The sequence below is a fragment of the Zalophus californianus genome, chromosome 17 (assembly GCF_009762305.2).
Source record: "Zalophus californianus isolate mZalCal1 chromosome 17, mZalCal1.pri.v2, whole genome shotgun sequence".
Lineage (NCBI taxonomy): Eukaryota > Metazoa > Chordata > Mammalia > Carnivora > Otariidae > Zalophus > Zalophus californianus.
This window is the reverse complement of record NC_045611.1, coordinates 29,339,640-29,357,768: the sequence shown is the minus strand read 5'-3', so window position 1 is coordinate 29,357,768 and position 18,129 is coordinate 29,339,640. Positions and strand designations below refer to the sequence as shown.

At 46.5% G+C, this 18,129-nt stretch overlaps 1 protein-coding gene across 1 annotated transcript; it reads right to left on the bottom strand.

Annotated features, from left to right (window-relative positions):
- Positions 1-14,418: 14,418 nt before the first annotated feature.
- Positions 14,419-14,871, bottom strand: LOC113936553 (40S ribosomal protein S17-like). Its single transcript, XM_035725319.1, has one exon. It carries the CDS (start codon positions 14,869-14,871, stop codon positions 14,464-14,466), a length of 408 nt encoding a protein of 135 aa, XP_035581212.1. The 3' UTR covers positions 14,419-14,463.
- Between the last annotated feature and the right edge of the window lie 3,258 nt (positions 14,872-18,129).

The window sequence follows — 18,129 nt, the reverse complement described above, 5'->3', positions numbered from 1 at the left end:
CCTTACGGTTCGCCCATTTTGTAGCAGGTGTCAGTACTTTGTTCCTTTTTGTGGCTGAATAATATTCCATTGCATGGCTATACTGCATTTTATTTCTCCATTCATCAGTCAATGGACATTTGGATTGTTTTCACTCTGGGGCTATTATGAATAATGCAGCGATGAACGTACCACTTTGGGGATGGATGGAATTCCTAGGTCATATGGTTGTTCTATGGTTGGCATTTTCAGGAACCACCCAACTGTTTTCCAAAGTAGCTGCATCATTTCACAGCCCAAATCCCAGCCACTCCACGCCCTTGCCAACACACGTTGGTATCTTTTTAATACCGATGTGTTTTTAAATATTATATAAATAATACATGGATGCATTTAAAAAAAAAAAAAAAGTCAGAGTGAACTGTCATTCCACACAGAGCCGAATGGGGAAGTTCACTCTTCACCATGCCGTCCATTGTGCTTCCCTCCTTAGAGGGAAACACAATTTTGTTCACAACCTTCTAGTAACTTTCTGCCTTTTTCTTCAGACTGATATACATATTGATGATAAAAACATCTCCTATTGTTACACAAATGCAATTCATACTACACGTATTATGATTTTCCCTTTTCATCATACTGAGTCTTGGAGATTACTAAATATATAATAATTATAAATCACTTATGTTACTTTTTTTAAATGCCCTTTTACCTTGCTCTCAGAACATAGAGCCTAGATTTGTTCAAGGGTGACCCCTGGGCTTACTTTAGAGCACAGCCGGTTGCCTGGAAGCCTGCAATCCCCTTTATGCCCCTCTTCCTACCCCGGCTCCCATACAATTTTCTTCAAGTTTAACGATGATTGTAGAGTCAAACCTATTGAGAGCAAGGACTCTGCCATGGACAAGTTCAGTGGCCCTCAATCTGGGCCTCAGTTTCCTCATTCATAAAATGGGGATAAAAGCAACACTCCCAGGTTGTTGTGGGGATTAAATGAGGTCATAAAGGGAGAGTACTCCACCGTGCCTGGCGTTCATGCTGTTAGCCGTATACACACAGTCTAGAAAACCAGCCAGCAGAGAAACCAGTTTCTTTCGTGTTAATTCTCTCTGCCGTTAAGCTGTCTGGCCAGTAAATCAGTTCCATGTGTATTCCTCAGGAGCTCCCAGCCCAGGGAATTAAGATCTCCGCCTTGGGGAGTTGGGTAGGGGGGCACCCTTAAGCCTAACTCTTTTGATTGAAAGAAAATTGCAAAATGAATGGTAATCGCAATAGTAGATCGTTATGCATTGTATCCAAGCTGGACCATCCCGAAGGATATTGATATAGCCACAAAAATGAGCTCAGGTCCAGAGGCCAAGCTCCTGAAAGAGCCAGGCTGGGGGGAGTGTGAATTGCCATCACAATTGAAAACATCACCGCCTGCATCAGGATCCCTCAAGTTCTGATGTGTGGTTGCCATTGTTTCCCTGGAGCAATGGAGAAGGCTGATCTGTGAGCATTTGCTGATGAAAAAGAATGGCCCGTTGGTTCTCCGTTGACACTTCTCATCTCTGGGATTTAACCCGACCCCACTCACTTTATTTTGGGCTGTTTGGTACATAAACCGTGATTATTGGGCCCTGTAAAAGCAATCAATAAATATCTGCTGAATTGTGTAGAATCAGTTGGACTCTTATTACTCTTTAATTCCCGAAGCTAAGCGCTAGGCCCTTTGTAAACACTCGTTGTATATGCTAAAGAGTCTGGAACATTTAATGAACCATTAGTTTGAAACTGGACCAGCCAACATGGGGAAAATTATGGATCTGCTGGTCATTAATGGGCAAGAATTGGTTGAGAAATATCAGCCACGATTATGGGGCTTGGTTGCAAGAGAGAAGAAGCTGCATTCAGCTCTGATTGATCCCATCCTCCTCTGTGGCTGATCTGAATCCCGGATCTTAGACATCTCTGAGAAGAAGAATCTTCCAGCAACCAGGATACTGGGCTTCTCCTGGCTCCTATCTTCTCAGGGAAGATTCTGCTTAGCTTGCCAATGCAACCCCTGAGGATCCCATGAGGAGCTGTAAGTTCACATGATTTCTATACTCTTTCATCCCTATTTCAAAACAGAATTCCATTTTGTTATTGCCTGAATTAAAATTTGCCCTAATTTACTTGCCGGTTGTCATACATTAAAAATCAAAACCACTTTCCTATTGTTTAAAAAAAAAAAAGGCAAGAGGAGAGAAGAAACTTAATGGTAAGATCAGGTTCCAACTGGTACATTTGTTTATTTGCTGTAGGATAATCAGGCTGTCAATTTCACAGACTAGTGAAGGCACATGTGTAAAGATGAGGGATGGAAGATAGCCGGGTCATACGAGTCCCCTTGTACTCCTTAGCCAGCCGATAGAACGAGAAAGTGATCGACGATCAGTCAGGCTAGTCTAGGCTTCAGTAACAACCAACTGCAAGATCTCAGCAAAAGGTGATTTCATACTAATGCTACATATCTATGTCATGTCAGCAGGGGGCTCTGCTCTAATCACTCAGAGACCCATCCACCATGACCACCTCAGCAGTGCGAAGGGAACATGGGAAGCAAGAATCGTACCAGCTCTCAAGTTGTCCTGCCTGGAAGTCACTTCTGCTCACATTTCACTGGCCGAAGCAAGTCACGGGGCCATGCTAACTGCAAAGAAGACAAGGAAACGTAGTAGGAAGTAAGGAAGAAGGAGAGCCAGATATATTTGTTGAACGGCAGAAGTGACTATCTCAGACCCCAAATGTACAGGGCACAGCACGAAAGTGTCTGTAAATACCTCGATGTGAGGGAAACCGGCATCTAGGAGGGGAGCTGAATGTGGAATACAGCTTCCCTAGCTCAACTTCATACAACTCCTTTCTTGCACCAAACCCCACTCCCACGCCTTTCACGTCCTTCTCCCGGCTCTTTATTCTCTCACCCCACCTATTCCCGAGCGTGCAGAGCCCTTGTCATGGTGGTCTACCCAGCCACGGGTTGAGATGCAGAGGGGAGACAAGGATGTGTCTCATGCCAACCTGAAGGGTCTCCTACTTTGGCATGAACAGTCTGAATACTCCAGGGCTCTCTGTCTCCTCTGACCTCCTGAAGGTTAAAACCACAGACTTCAAAATACCTATCTGTCATAGGACTGGCATTGAGAATATATATAGAACTCCTCCAATTCAAAATCAAATAGACAAACAACTTGATTTTTTTTAAGGACAAAAGACTTGAACAGAAGTCTCATAAAGTGTATGAGAATTCACGAATGCCCATGAACACGTGAAGGGGTGCTCGACATCATCAGTCATCAGGAAAACGCAACTTGAAACGAAAATTAAAGAGCTTCACTACACACTCACTGGAATGGTTAAAACTAAAAAGACTAACAACATTAATTGTTGGTGAGGATGTGAAATGATTGGAACTCTCACATCGTTGATGGGAGCAAAAAATGGTACTATCACTTTGGGAACGTGAGGCAGTTTTTTATATAACTGAACATAGAGCAATCTGATAACACAGCATTCTGGTGCTGGGTATTAATTTAGCCAAGAGAAATACAAGCATATATCCATCGAAAGTCTTGGGCAAGAATGTTTACAACCACTTAATTCATAATAGTAAAAATTCTGGAAATAGCCTGGGTGTTCAGACATAGGAGAATGGACAGACAAACTGAGGTATAGTCATATAGTGGAATTCAGCAAGAAGAGGGACCAGACTATGGACACCTATAATAACACGGATGCATCTCAGAAACATTATGCTGAGTGAAAAAAGCCTAAGACAGATATACTGTCTGAGTTCATGTTCCAGAAAGTTCTAGAACAGACTAAATGAATTCATAGTGGGGGAAAAGAGTTGGAAGTGTTAGCTGCTTCTGTGCTATGGAGGCAGGAACTTTAACGGGAGACAGTAATTGGCAATATCTTTTTTTTAAAGATTTTATTTATTTATTTATTTATTTTAAAGATTTTATTTATTTATTTGAGAGAGAGAATGAGAGAGAGAGAAAGCACATGAGAGGGGGGGAGGGTCAGAGGGAGAAGCAGACTCCTTGCCCAGCAGGGAGCCTGATGCGGGACTCGATCCAGGGACTCCAGGATCATGACCTGAGCTGCAGGGAGTCTCTTAACCAACTAGGCCACCCAGGAGCCCTATTTATTTATCTGACAGAGAGAGATACAGCGAGAGAGGGAACACAAGCAGGAGGAGTGGGAGAGGGAGAAGCAGGGAGCCCGATGCAGGGCTCGATCCCAGGACCCTGGGAGCATGACCTGAGCCGAAGGCAGACACTTAACGACTGAGCCGCCCAGATGCCCCATGTGCAATATCTTGATGGAGGCATGTGGAACAAGTATATGTATGCATTTGTCAAAAACTTACGCATTGTTGTGCTTAAGATGTGTGCATTTTATAGATGAAAATTTTATCTTAGAAAAAGCTATAAACGAATATTAAACCCTAGTTAAAATTACACAGGCTGATATGTTTCGGGGTAAAATGTATCGGTATCCGCAACTTACTTTGAAATGCACACACAGAAAAACAAATAAAATGGCTTGATGAGTGGTGAGTGGATGGATATGTAATAAAGCATATATAACGAAATATTAATTGTATAATCTAGGTGGTGGGTATATGGCTGTTTGCATAGAATTTCTTCAGCCCTTTTATATGGATGCCAAAATCCCCACAGGTTCTGGAGCTCAAACCTGCTGGATTCAAGGCACGGCTCCTCCACTTACCTGCTTGTGTGCCCTTGGTCAAGTTTCTTACCACGTCTAGTCCTGGGTTTTCTTGATAGCACCAACCTCCTGGTCTGGTGGCGAGCACTAAAGGGGATGAAGCTTGCAACATCCCTCATCCCTAATAAATGCCGAGGACTGTTACTTAAATTATTTTAATTATTATTCCTGTTATTTTAGTTATGATTCCCTTGTTAGTTCTTTGTCTAATTCTCTGGGGATGAAGCACTTAGGAACAGCTCTGCCCCCTGTCTTTCCGACATTCCAAACCCACAGGATGAACAGAGAGCCTCTGTTTACTTCGCATGATGCCCGGCACATGGTAGGAATTCGGGCAGTGCGGGCCTCCCAGCACTGATGGGGCTGCCTTGGTCATAAAGTCATGACAACCTGTGAATAGCTCCCTCCCCCCACCAGAGAGGGGACTCCCTGGGTAATTTTGGCAGCACGGAAAGAAGAACTGGCTTTCACAAGAGGGCATTTCCCAGGTGTGAGGGCTCTGGATTTTTCAAGGAAAGGAATACTCAAGACACATTCTTCCATTCTTTTCCTCACTGGGGAAGCTAACACCCCATTCTTTTTTTTTTTTTTTTTAAGATTTTTATTTATCTATTTGACAGAGAGAGAAACAGCGAGAGAGGGAACACAAGCAGGGGGAGTGGGAGAGGGAGAAGCAGGCTTCCCGCGGAGCAGGGAGCCCGATGCGGGGCTCGATCCCAGGACGCTGGGATCATGACCTGAGCCGAAGGCAGACGCTTAACGACTGAGCCACCCAGGCACCCCATAACATACCATTCTTTAGATTTCTGAGTACAGCAGTGGTTCTCACCCACCCCGGGGGGACTCAGCAATGTCAGAAGACATTTTTGGTAGTTATAACAGAGGAGAGGGAGTTTGCTACTGGCAACTAATGGCTAGAGGTCAAGGACCCTGCTAAATATCCTACAAGGCACAGCATGGCTCCCAACCCCAACAAAAAAATGATCCAGCCCCGAAAGTCAATAGTGCCAAGGTTGAAAAGCCCGGGAGTAAACTGAGAAGGAAAACAGGGCAGAGTAGCCTAGTTCACAGTACTCATCGGACTGTCATGGCGGCCATGACCATGATCATGATCATGACCGTGGGGAGAGCTACCCCCCAGGTTGCCTCCCTTCCTCTTTGCATCCTCAAAATACAATGCTCCTTTAGACGTTCACAGGGCAAAGCTCAGAACTCTGTCCCTCTTCTACCTTCTTCAAAGCTGAAAAGAGGATTCCCAAGAATGTCACTGGTTCACGTAATAGATTTATTTTTTACACTCATTACCGACCCTCAGCTCCCAGGGAGAGAGAGGCCAGAGGCAGCTGAGGCCAGTGCACAAGGCTGTAAAAACCACAACTACATTAAATGCCACTGAATGGCTAAAATCTATCCCCTCTGGCCCACGTGTCTGCCCCCAGCTCAAGCCAGAGGGCCTGGAATCCCACCAGTAGATTCCTTCTTTTAGGTTAAGCACCGTTCCCTTGACTTGGTCCTCTTTTAAAGTATAAACATCCTCAGAAAATTAGTCACTCAATACATTCCTGAGAATGTGCTCAGTAGTGGCGAAATGCAGCCACTTTAAGACCAGACAGATCCCTCAGTCTGAGTCTCAGCTCTGTCCTTCAGTAGCTGTGTGATCTTGGATTCGTGACTAAACCTCTCTGTGCCTCGGCTTTCTCATCTGCAAAATGGGGAAGGCAATGGTACCTACGCTCAGGACTGCTGTAAGTGTGAAATTCGAATAAAGCTAATAAAGACTAGTCGGTGGTGGGTACAAAGGTGAATGACAGTGGGGAGAGACGGTGGGTGCAGAGGGGCGGCGTGCAGCCAGGGGAAACTGCATCTGAGCTGGGCCTTGGAGGCTCCGGGGGCAGGGGGCGGGAAGAGCGCAGCGTATAAGGTCTGCCGGGAGCTGGGTGCTGTGTGAGCAGAGGTCAGGGTTGCCACACTCAGTGTGTGGGGAGGTCACCATGCAGGGACTCCTTCGGAGGGTGACATGGGGCTGGAAACCAGCCACGCACAGCTGGCAAGGCTTATCCCTTCCAGCATGTAGCTAATGGGGTGCTTTCTGCTAACCTGTGCAGAGGGGCCCTCAGCCATTCCATGTGAATCCTGTCCGGGCAGGAGCCATGCCGAGAAAACAGCAGGAAAGCTGCTCCGGATGGAGGGCCTCGGACCTCGGATGGTCAGCTAAGGCTGGATTTGGGTGGGCCTGGCGCGACGGACTCCCATTAAATCACTAGGACCCATGTAGTGGCAGCACCCTGGAGTTGACGGTTACAAGTTCAAACCCCCATATGGCCACTTGATAGCCGTGTGCCTTGGAGAAATTCATTGCACCTCTCTGGGCTTCATCTGCCTCTTCACTAAATGGGGATTCGTTACTCCTGGCTCATGGGACGTTTGGGGACTAAATGAGATAATGTTTGCGGAGCTCTAGGTATGGTACGGGCACCCACTCCACTGAAGTTATCTTTTCTATTTAATGATAGAACAGTACTGCCAGGTGTCGATTGGATACGTTATACATGATCGGTGCACTAATCAGACAAGGGGCCCAAAGACACTGAGGAGGGTCCTGGTGCCTCGTGGCAGGGGGGCAGGGGGGATCACAGAGTGGAGGTGGCAGTGCCTAGGAGGCAAATGTCACTGGCTTCCTGAGCGTGCAAAAGCCCAAGCCATGCCCCTTGTTCTCCTGGGAGGCTGATGCACTGCATGACTGGCTTTGGGACTTGGATGGAAGCTTTGGGACACAGAAGAGGGTGTCTTGTTCATGGTCTGCGCGCAGGTGGGCACTGGTGGTCTTATTCTGCACTGGGTTCTCAGGGCCCAGCCTAGGGTCCAGCATTGACAAGGTGCTCCATATATGTTTGTGAATGAGGAACAGATGAGGAAGATGAACCTGGCATCGGAATCCCCATGACCAGATTTACCCTGCAGCCAGCTACCCTGTGCATTCCTGGGGTGCCCTGCACAGCTGCAGTGTGTGGGCCCACAAACACACAGGTGTGCAAGCACACACACAGCATGTGTGTGTTCATAGATAGCACACAGGTTCCTGCACTCACACATAGCACATGCGCACACACACACATTCCCCCACATTCACGCAAAGACACACGCTCATAGATGTGCAGATGGTCATACTAATGGAATCACATTTCAAGATGTGGATTTCCCCATCTCCACGGACATGGACATGTACTCACACACATTCACAGATGCATGCATTCCCCCACTTTCATACGTAGAAATGCACATCTCCACACATGTACACACACTCCCCTATTCATGCACACACAAGTACATTCACAATGAACAGACACACATTCAGAGATACATTCACATTCCCCCATTCACATACGCAGACACACACACACATTCAGATGCAGACTCATGGCTCCCCACGCACACACAGATACACACATTCACAGAGATTGCACACATTCACACCCTTATATCACCACACGTACACAACATATACATATTTCCCCCGGACACTTATAAGTCTACAGAAATTCACAAGAACACACCAATATTCATAGATATACTGAAATCTCTCCCATCTGCATACACAGATGCACATACATATTCTCAAATATACACACGTCCCTGCCTTCACACACATGTTCACAGATATACATATATTTGTCCACATTCACAGACGAGACACACACATCCAGATTTATGCACACATCTCCCACATTCACACCTGCGTGTTCACAGATATATACACGTATATGTACATACATGCGCAGATATACTCACATTCTTCTGCATCCAAACAACCACACACCTTCAGAGTTTTGCCTACATACATTCACACACACACACACACACACACACACACACACACCTGCTATGTCCTGAGCTACTAAACAAATTCCAAGCCCTTCACACCTCCCAGCCTTGTTGGGAGCACCTCAGAGTTTTCTCTAGTTACATCTTGTGGAGCAAGTCACACACCTCACACGCCAGACACACCGGCTGCATTCTCCTACCCTGCTCCAGAGGATGTTCCCATCCCCCAGGGGCCACAGGAGAAGCCCAGAATGTCCTGGGTGCGGAGCTGCCATAATGGGTTTCCTTACCCCCTTGACAGGCTTTTGATCAATGGCATTTGGTCAAGATGTACGCTCCTCCAATATTCTGCCTCTGTGTGCACGGACACCCATGTCCCCACCTCTCAAGTGAGAGCAGAGGACCCCCACTTCTCTCTCCACTCCCCACAGGACTCTAAACTCCAGATGAGAAACCACCTTTTTGCACTCAATTATAGCAAGCTGCCTTAACCATAAATTAAGTTATAATGCCTTTGCCCACCAGACTGAGCTGGCAAGGCACCCCTTGCCCTTGTCATAAATTAACTCCTTGATCAAATTTTAAATGAATTATAAAAGTTGAAAATTAAATCTGGCTAAATTAAGGGCTTCTCCTGTTATTTTAATGAAGCAGGAACCACCAGCGGCATAGAGCAGAGCTGACCACTTCCAGCCCAAACTTCGGCTGCAGACGCCTGCCAGTTGCTGAGTGAAAGGGGCCGTTCTGAGTTTTCATCCTGACAATGGATTACTTCTCTGTGTGATTTTTAACTCTATGTTTTTTAAAGATTTTATGTATTCATTTATCGGGGTAAGGGGAGCAACAGAGGGAGAGGGAGAGAGAGAGACCCTCCAAGCAGACTCCCCGCCAAGCGTGGAGCCCGACTTGGGGCTCAATCCCAGGACCCTGAGATCATGGCCTGAGCTGAAGGCAGCTGATTAATCAACTGAGCCACCCAGGCGCCCCAGATTTTTACCTCCTTTTTAAATTAATTAATTAATTTATTTATTTATTTATTTGACAGAGACAGACACAGCGAAACAGGGAACACAAGCAGGGGGAGTGGGAGAGGGAGAAGCAGGCTTCCCGCGGAGCAGGGAGCCTGATGCGGGGCTCGATCCCAGGACCCTGGGATCATGACCTGAGCCGAAGGCAGTCGCTTAACGACTGAGCCACCCAGGCGCCCCAGATTTTTACCTCTTTATTATGAAAAAACATAGGCAGATGTAGAGAGACTGGTAAGATTCACCCACACGCACTGTTACTCAGCTTCAAGGTGAAAAATATTTTTAGAATTAAACCAGTATGTCCTATACCTGACAATCAGTGATGCCTACTTGCTAGTTTTCCTGTGGTTTCCCCCATCTCCGAATTTATTGTTTCAGGGGAAGGAAAAGATAGAGATCATTGATCAAAATTGTGCCTCAAAGTAGACTCTTTTGAGTATAGAAACAATGATCATTGTTGGGGGAAAAAAGAGACATTCAGAACTTCCCTTTATATGTCAAGAGCTAGCTTGGAGGTCTGAACATAGAGCTTTATATACACACGCCTAGAATGGGGCTCATGATGTCCAAGAGGTTCCCATCTGACAGGAAGGATGAGTGTCTCTTCAGTTGCTTGGGATTGACACAGCACAGGATGACATCATGCCCAACCCAGAGCAGGATGGTCTGAGGACATTGTCAAGGTGGAGAGGCATGAGGTAGAGCTCCTGCTTGTCTATAGGGAGAACAGAGCTTGTTGGATATCCAGAAATTCCCACATGGCGTAGTGAAGGGATAGAGAAATCATGGGAAACAGTGTGCCAGGAGAGACAGGGTAAAGACGAGGCAGCCGCAGAAAGTGGACTTCATAATTTAGAGGCCATAGCAAAGGCCAACCCAACTTCTTTGGCTTCAAGCTTGATGAAGGAATGGGTCACACTTCCAGATGCCAATATAAGGTGCGAGGTTGCCATGCAACAGGCTGTTGGATTCCTCGAAGAGGCCCCAGAGAATAACCTAAGGGTTGTTACCCCCTTTCTCTTGACCGCCATGGAGTCACGTAAGCTCTGCACCCAGGCGCCATATTGGAAACGGCAAGCAAGAAATTGTTGGAATGTGAAGAAATAGCTCAGTCAGAAACTTTGAATAGATTTCGTATTTACTCAGAAGAGACGATCTTATACCCAAGGACACTGCAATCAATGAGAATGGGACCCTAGGGAGAGATGAGGTCCATTATGGAAAATATAGAAAGTGACCTTTCTTACTACATCTGAGTTTTAGTGTGTAGACTTCAATTATGCTATTTAAGGTCACAGAATAGCATAGGATTCTTGTGGTTTGCTGATCTTAAACAAAGCTCAAGGTGCATATTTTCTAGTTTTCCCTTGGCCCGGAGTAATGATGGTGATTTAACAGAGATCTATGGTATTCTGGGCAGAGAAGGCTGGAGGTTGCTCTTGCTACTTTTTATGGATGCAGGAACCATATGAGATGGGGGGGTCACTGGTCTTAAAATATCTCAATCAAAGTCTGAGGGATTTAGTTCCTCCTACGGGGTACCCAGGGCCACTGGGGAGGATGATTGCTGGAATTTTCCCACTGGCATCTTCCCTGCTTGCTTTCTTCCTTCCCTCCCTGCCCTGAATTAGGGATGTTGAAGGGAAAGAAGATAGTGTCTGGGTGAAGACCAAGAGGCACCTCTCAAAGCAAACAAGAAGATGCTGGTGGACAGGCTATTTTAAATTTACTTACCTTTTGTTAAAAAGGTTTTATGTATTTATTTGAGAGAGAGAGAAACCATGAGTGGGGGGAAGGGCAGAGAGAGGCAGAAGCAGACTCCCTGCTGAGCAAGGAACCTGATCCCAGGACCCTGGCATCATGACCTGAGCCAGAGGCAGACGCTTAACCGACTGAGCCACCCCGGCGCCCCTAAGTTTGCTTACTTTTAATGTAAACCTATCTGAATCAGAAGTCAAGAGGGCCAAATATTGAACCCCAAACCCAGAAACGCCCATTTTAAAGGGGAAGGTATTAAGATCACCGGCTGTCTCTCTCCTTCACATTTCGACAAGCTCATCGCCACTCAGAGGCAAGCAACCAAGTATTCCAGGCCCTCAGTCCGAGGTGCTGCGGAAGACAGACCCCAGGGAATTCTACCACCAAACGAGGCCTGTCTCTGAGAGCAGTAGCTCTAATTAACCAGAGCCAGCTCGCAGAGGTGCCAGGGATGACTGGCCACTCAGCCCAAAGAGACAGAGAGTGGCAGTAGGTTTATTGAGATTTGTGCAAAGCCCCCTTCAATCAGGCTTTCAAGATAATTAGGAAGCAGAAGGACAATTCATTAGTGGCCTGTGTCGATGGAGCTCCAGCCCGGCCTGCATTAACAGGAATTCCCCCTCTACTGGTATCTGCTCATTCATTTGGGGACACAGCATTATGAGGTGTTTTTCAAACTTGTTGACTGTGGCCCACACAGTAAGAAATACATTTTATATGGCAGCTTGGTACACACACACACACACACACACACACACACACCGAAACAAAAGTTACACGGTCATACTGACCTTTTTATGTGCCATGCACGCTGCTTCTTTCTTTTCTATGGTATTCTATTACATATTTTTTAATGCCAGTTATGGGCCCACTAAATTGAATTTGCCACCTGCTAATGGGCTGCAACTGAAAAATGCTGATCTATAAGTACACCTGTTTGTCTTGATAGATCATTTCCACCCAGAGAGTTTCCGGGTAGGCAATTTGTTTGGGATTCTACACTCTGATTATTTTGAGCTGCTTCTCTCTGAGATCCAAGGCACGTAGCTATTTTGCAGGACTATTGGGGTTGAGTTATTGCTATTATTACTTTGAGTATTACTGCAGTTATAAATAGCCCCATGATTTCTGGTTAAAAAGGCGGTAGGGATACAAATAACAATGTCTAGTCAACTACATAGAATGGCTGGAATTTCTAAAAAGCCCGTTCTTTCTCTGGGTTCGTCAATGAGCTGTCTTTCTGGGAACAGGGTCATTACAAGAAGACTGACATATTCTCCTAAAGCTAGATCAGAGCTATGTATCAGGACACCTGGGTCCTAAATCAACTTGCTAGCGTGTGATCTTGAGCGAGCCCTTAGCCACCGCGGTGGGCGCCACCGGGTGGCGGCTAATTCAGGGCTCATTCCCTACCCCTCTACTTTGCCACCCCGCTCCACCATTATGCAACTGGAAAGCTGATTCCTCCGCCCTCTTCACCCAGCATCCTTTGCAGCCCGAAGTGGTCATGTGACACAGCTCTGACCAATGAGGTGTAAGCAGAAGTCTGACGTGTTCAGGACAGAGCAGGGGTGGGGGTGTTGATTATCAGATGTAAAGGCACTAGGGGTGCCTGGTTCCACGCCTTTGCTCCATTCTTCCTGTTTTGAGTGGACGTGATTTGGGGACCTGCAGAAACCTGCTAACGACCGTGTGTTGACAGGCATAAAGATAAAAGCCAGCCTAGGAGGGATCGCAGAAAGGGGAACTAGGGCCAAGGTTTCTGGTGCCTTCACTGAGCACAGAAGCGTCAGCAACTGCCAGTCCCTGGATTTCTGATTATTTGAGAAAAAGAAACGTCTGTTTCGTCAATGTACTGGTGGCTGGATTTTCTGTTTCTTGGAGCCAGATACCTCCCTGGTTAATACAACCTGTCTGAGCAATGTCAGATAAGGACACGAATAAAGAATGTCTCCAGCCCTACTTTCCTCACAGAGATATTGTGAGGGTCAAACGCGGGATTCCTCACCCTCAGCGCTATTGACTTTTGAGGCCAGATAATCCTTTGTGGGATGGGCATTTAGCAGCATCCCTGACCTCTATCCATTATTAGATGCCAGTAGCAATCCTTCCCAAGTTGTGACCACCAAAAATGTCTTCGGACATTGCCAAACATCCCCCCCAGGAACAAAATTATCCCTGGTTGAGTCGTACTGATCAAACGTAATGAGGGATGTGAGTGCACTTGAAAGCTTAACATTTCATGGGGCACCTGGGTGGTGCAGTATGTTGAGTGTCTGACTCCTGATTTCGCCCAGGTCATGATCTCAGGGTGGTGAGATTGAGCCCCTCATCGGGCTCCGTGCTCGGTGCAGAGTCAGCTTGAGATTCTCTCTCCCTCTCCCTCTGCTCTTCCCGCTTGTGCTTTCTCTCTCAAAAATCAATCAATAAATCTTTAAAAAAAATAGAGGTTAAAATTTCCACGAGAGTGGAAAACATTACTGTCAGTGTGCAGTATTTCATTTTAGAGTTTTTTAGTTGTTTAAGGTTTTTTTAAAATATTTTATACTCAGATTAAAATTTCCTTGCAAAGTGAAGTAAAAACAACAAAATTTCCTAAAATCAGAAGAAAAACCCAGCATTGTATCCAACAGGATCCATTTCGAGGAGGAACATGAGTTAGTGGCTAAGGTGGCCAATAGGGATGCTCTAGGATATGTTGCATATTGATTACAAAATGACATTGAAGTAAGGTCATCCTTGGTTGCTCCTGAGTTTCTACAATAAAAGAGTCTGGCAAAACTATTTCCTTCAGCAACGCCCCATTTCTCCAGGACTGGTGATGTGAAGACCAAGTGTACTGCTCGCAAAGCTCTTCCTTCAAGGAATTGCCTTAAGACATTGGATCTTTGGGAGAAACATGCTTACTTTGGGTTAACAATCCTCTTTCTTTTGAAAACAAAAATCTGTATGTCTTCTGAGGTCCCCGGACCTCAGAAGACATACAGATTTTTGTTCCATTTCTTACTCCATGTGGTTTGGGAGGAGCCATTCCATTTCTTTCTTTCTTTCTTTCTTTTTTCTTTTTTGTTGTCCAAGGTTTATTGAAGATATTACAGCACAGCAGGAAGATTCAAGCGGCTCCACGTGGTGTTTTGAAATTCATCCCAACTGTAGGCTGAGTGACCTGCAGGTTGGACAGACTGCCAAAGTCCAAGAGTTTCCACATTTCCTTATTGTCAGGGTCTACTTCAGTGATCTCCTGATCCAGGGCTGAGACCTCGGGCACGTAATTATCCCTCCTCTCTCTCTCTTCCTCCTGCAGCTTGATGGAGATGCCTTGCACCAGGGCCCTCTGAGTCCGCTTCATCAGGTGTGTGACATAGCCTGCGATCTTATTGTGGAGCTTCTTGCTGGGGATGATGGCGATTTCCTCACACACGCGCTTGTTGGTGTGGAAGTCATTGCCCAGGCGCGTGTAGGACTTCTCAGTGATGACCCAGGCCGCCTTCTTCACGGTTTTGGTGTGGACGCGGCCCATGTTGGCGGGTATCGGAGCCATTCCATTTCTAAGTGCCAGGGTGAGAGGAGACCCAGGAGGAAGCCAATTGGCATACCCCATCCTCTGACCCTTGGGTTCAGAGATAGGCATATGACTGAACTTGAACCAATGACAGACAGGCCCTGACTGTTGGGAGAACAGGTGTGGATGGAGAAACCCATAAGCCAGGGAGGCTGGAAGCCACTGCACAAATTAAGGAGTGAGCGTGCCTGAAGAGAGAGCCAACGAAGACAGACGAGGAGAGAGACCAGATCCTGTTAAACATCGTTTGATGAGAGGCCCAGCCTGGATCTACTGCTACCCGGGGCATCTTGGCTGCACAAGCCAATAAGTAAATTTCCATTTTTGCTTAAGGTCGTTCCAATGGGGACCACCTTTATTTTCTCCTTCACAAATAAAGCCAAGCACAGCGGGTAGAACCAGAATGACTTCAGGGAAGGTGGTCCTTGTTAGAGAACAGCCCCCCAGGCAGGGAGGGAGGTGCTGATGCATTGGGGTGATATATTGCACTTTATACCATGAAACTTCGGTGCCTACTTAAAATATTGAGGAAGAGGTGGAGGAGAAGAAGGAGGAGAAGAGGGGGGGGAGGGGAGACGAGGAGAAAATTCAAACCATAAAAAACAAACACAGAGAAAATCAAGAGTCTGTGGGCCCATGGACCCCTCCTCTCCCTGCAGAATCTCTCAGAGATATATGGGAGACTTGACCCTGGAAAGCCAAACTCTGGAGTCGGACATTAATAAAGATGTCTTTGGGAGACCTAGAAACTCATCAAACAGGATCTGGCTGAGTCTCGAGGTGTTGGTGGCAGCTTGCCCAGAGCCCCGTCAGGAACCACTAAGGCTTCTGAAACTCTAGAAATGTGGGTTCTGTCTCATTCTCTCTCTCTCTCAGAGAGGCACACTTGACCCACATACTACTGTCTAAGGGCATGTGTTGAGCTTGCTGGCAGAGGTTCCAGGCACCCCAGCTGCTGTATGCTCGCCACCATGACAAACGGGGAAACCACAGAAACAGAACAGGGCAGCTTGCTCTTCTCCGAGGCCCTGGGGGTGCGGAGGGCACACTGTCAGCTACGCGGCTGGGTCAGGGTGGCCTCTGGGAAGCCGCAGTTCTGGCCCCTTCTCAGACTCCCTGGCTGTTCCCTGGAGCTGGCCATTTGGTTTTCACCAATTCCGTGACTCTCCTTTGCCCTGTGGCCCCTAGCAAGCTGTGTCCTCTCTGACGTTTCCACTGGTTTTGTGATGTGTGCCTCAGTCATTGAAAATGGCATCACACTGGGCACTGGGGCTGAGAGATGTCCTCTCTGTCCTAAGGAAACTGGTTCCAGGGTGGGGTGGGAGGAGCTCGGTCATGGTGACTAAGTGCCAGAACATCTTTCTTTCGCACAGAAAGACTCAGGTTCCCACCTTGATCCTGAGATCTTGTGCAAAGGAACTAACCTCTCAGAGCTTCTGTTTCTTTATTGGAGAAAAGAGGCTGATGGTCCTTCTTTGACCGAGATATTGTAAGAACTGTGTGTCCAGCGTACGGACACATACACATGTTGCCATCACAAGGATTATTGTCATTGTTAGGATCTGGATTCACTTCTGTGCTAACCCCACTTTGGGGCAGAGCTCGGAGGTCAGGCCCAGTCTCTTCTCTTGGTGCCCACTTCCAGAGGGCAGCCTGAGCAACATCAGATGTGGGTTAGTGCCAGTTTGAAATATGCAAGTGTTTCCTCCAAAGAGTCACCCCAACGTGGGTCCCCCACCCCATCATACTTTCTGCACAGCAGATGCTCAGCTGCATTTAGCAGTGAAACATCATTGGTGGGTGAGAAGTTACCTGCCGGGGGTGGGGGGAACCACGGTCTCCTTTGGCTAGGGATGGGCAGTGACATCATTTGAGTAGGGCCTCTGAGCCCCCCACTCCAGGTATGAAGCGAAGCGCTCGGTCCCTTCTCCAACCTAACGTCAGGCCACAGATGCCCAAACAGCTCCATCCAGAGCTCTGCTTCATAAATAATTGGTCAGACACAAGTTTGACTTAATCAAGAAAGGCTATGGAAAGCAGATTAATGACATTTTGATGAACTTTTCAACTCAATTTGAAAAGCCATGCTACGTTAAGCACAGTTTCCAATTACCCTCCAGGAAAAACTCTGGGGAAAGTCGAGACCTCCCCGAAGTACAGAATGTACTCGTGGAGAGATGGTGATCTAAACCACAGTCATCTCCTGAGACCCTTTCTACATCGACAGTCAAGGGAAAAACAACGGAACCCACCAAATGAAATGAGGAGTCTGCTTCTCCCTCTCCCTCTGCTTCCGCTCCTGCTCTCTCTCAAAGAAATAAAATCTTAAAAAAGAAGAGGGATGGACCTGAATTAATTTTTTAAATGGTCTGTTTAAATGGTAAATAAATGTGGTTTTTGGTTTCTAAGAAAACAATGAAGAAGTAATCAGGTTCATTTTATTTCTTTCCTCATTTTGGCCCTAGATGAAATTGTAAACCGAGGTTTTCATTATGACTGTGGATCCATGTGACTTGTCTGGTCAAGCTAATTTCTTTTCTTTTCTTTCTTTTTTTTTTTTAAGATTTTATTTATTTGAGAGAGAGAGAGAGAGAGAGAGAGCATGAGCAGGTGAAAGGGCAGAAGGAGGGGGAGAAGCAGATTCCCTGCTGAGCAGAGGGCACCTTGATCTTGAACTTTGGGCCCCCAGAACCATGAGAAAAAAAAAAATCCATTGTTTAAGCAACCCAGTTTGTGGTATTTTGTCATGGCAGCCTGAGCTGACCAACACACCATTCATCATGAACTTTCCCCTCCCTCCATTTTAGGTTCCCAACGACTGTGTATTTTATTCCACTTTGGCGATATTTTTCTCTTTTGCGTTGTCCTATCTATGACTAGCAGATTATCCACATAAAGCCCTTAGCACAGGGCCTGGGGCATGATCAAGCATCTATAATTAGTGTTTACTATTACTGTTATTATCATGTATTGTTATTGTTGTTACGTTATTCTGGGAAGCGTAGACAGGTCTCATACTTTTGTTCTTTGATTCTTTGGGTAACAAACCTTTAAGCTTCTAACTCCAGGTAGCTAGCGTGGGGAGAAGTCTCCTTCCTGAGGGTCTCTTGGAGGGGACGACCCAAATCCAGGACCCTGGGTAAGTTCTTTGGCTCCGGGTTCTTCAGTCTCCCTAATGCTAAATTCTCCTGTTCCTTTTCTGCCTCCCCGTCCCCA

What these genes read in the sequence shown, in the direction of transcription:
- LOC113936553 (XM_035725319.1), bottom strand. Translation starts at nt 14,871, where the DNA reads ATGGGCCGCGTCCACACCAAAACCGTGAAGAAGGCGGCCTGGGTCATC.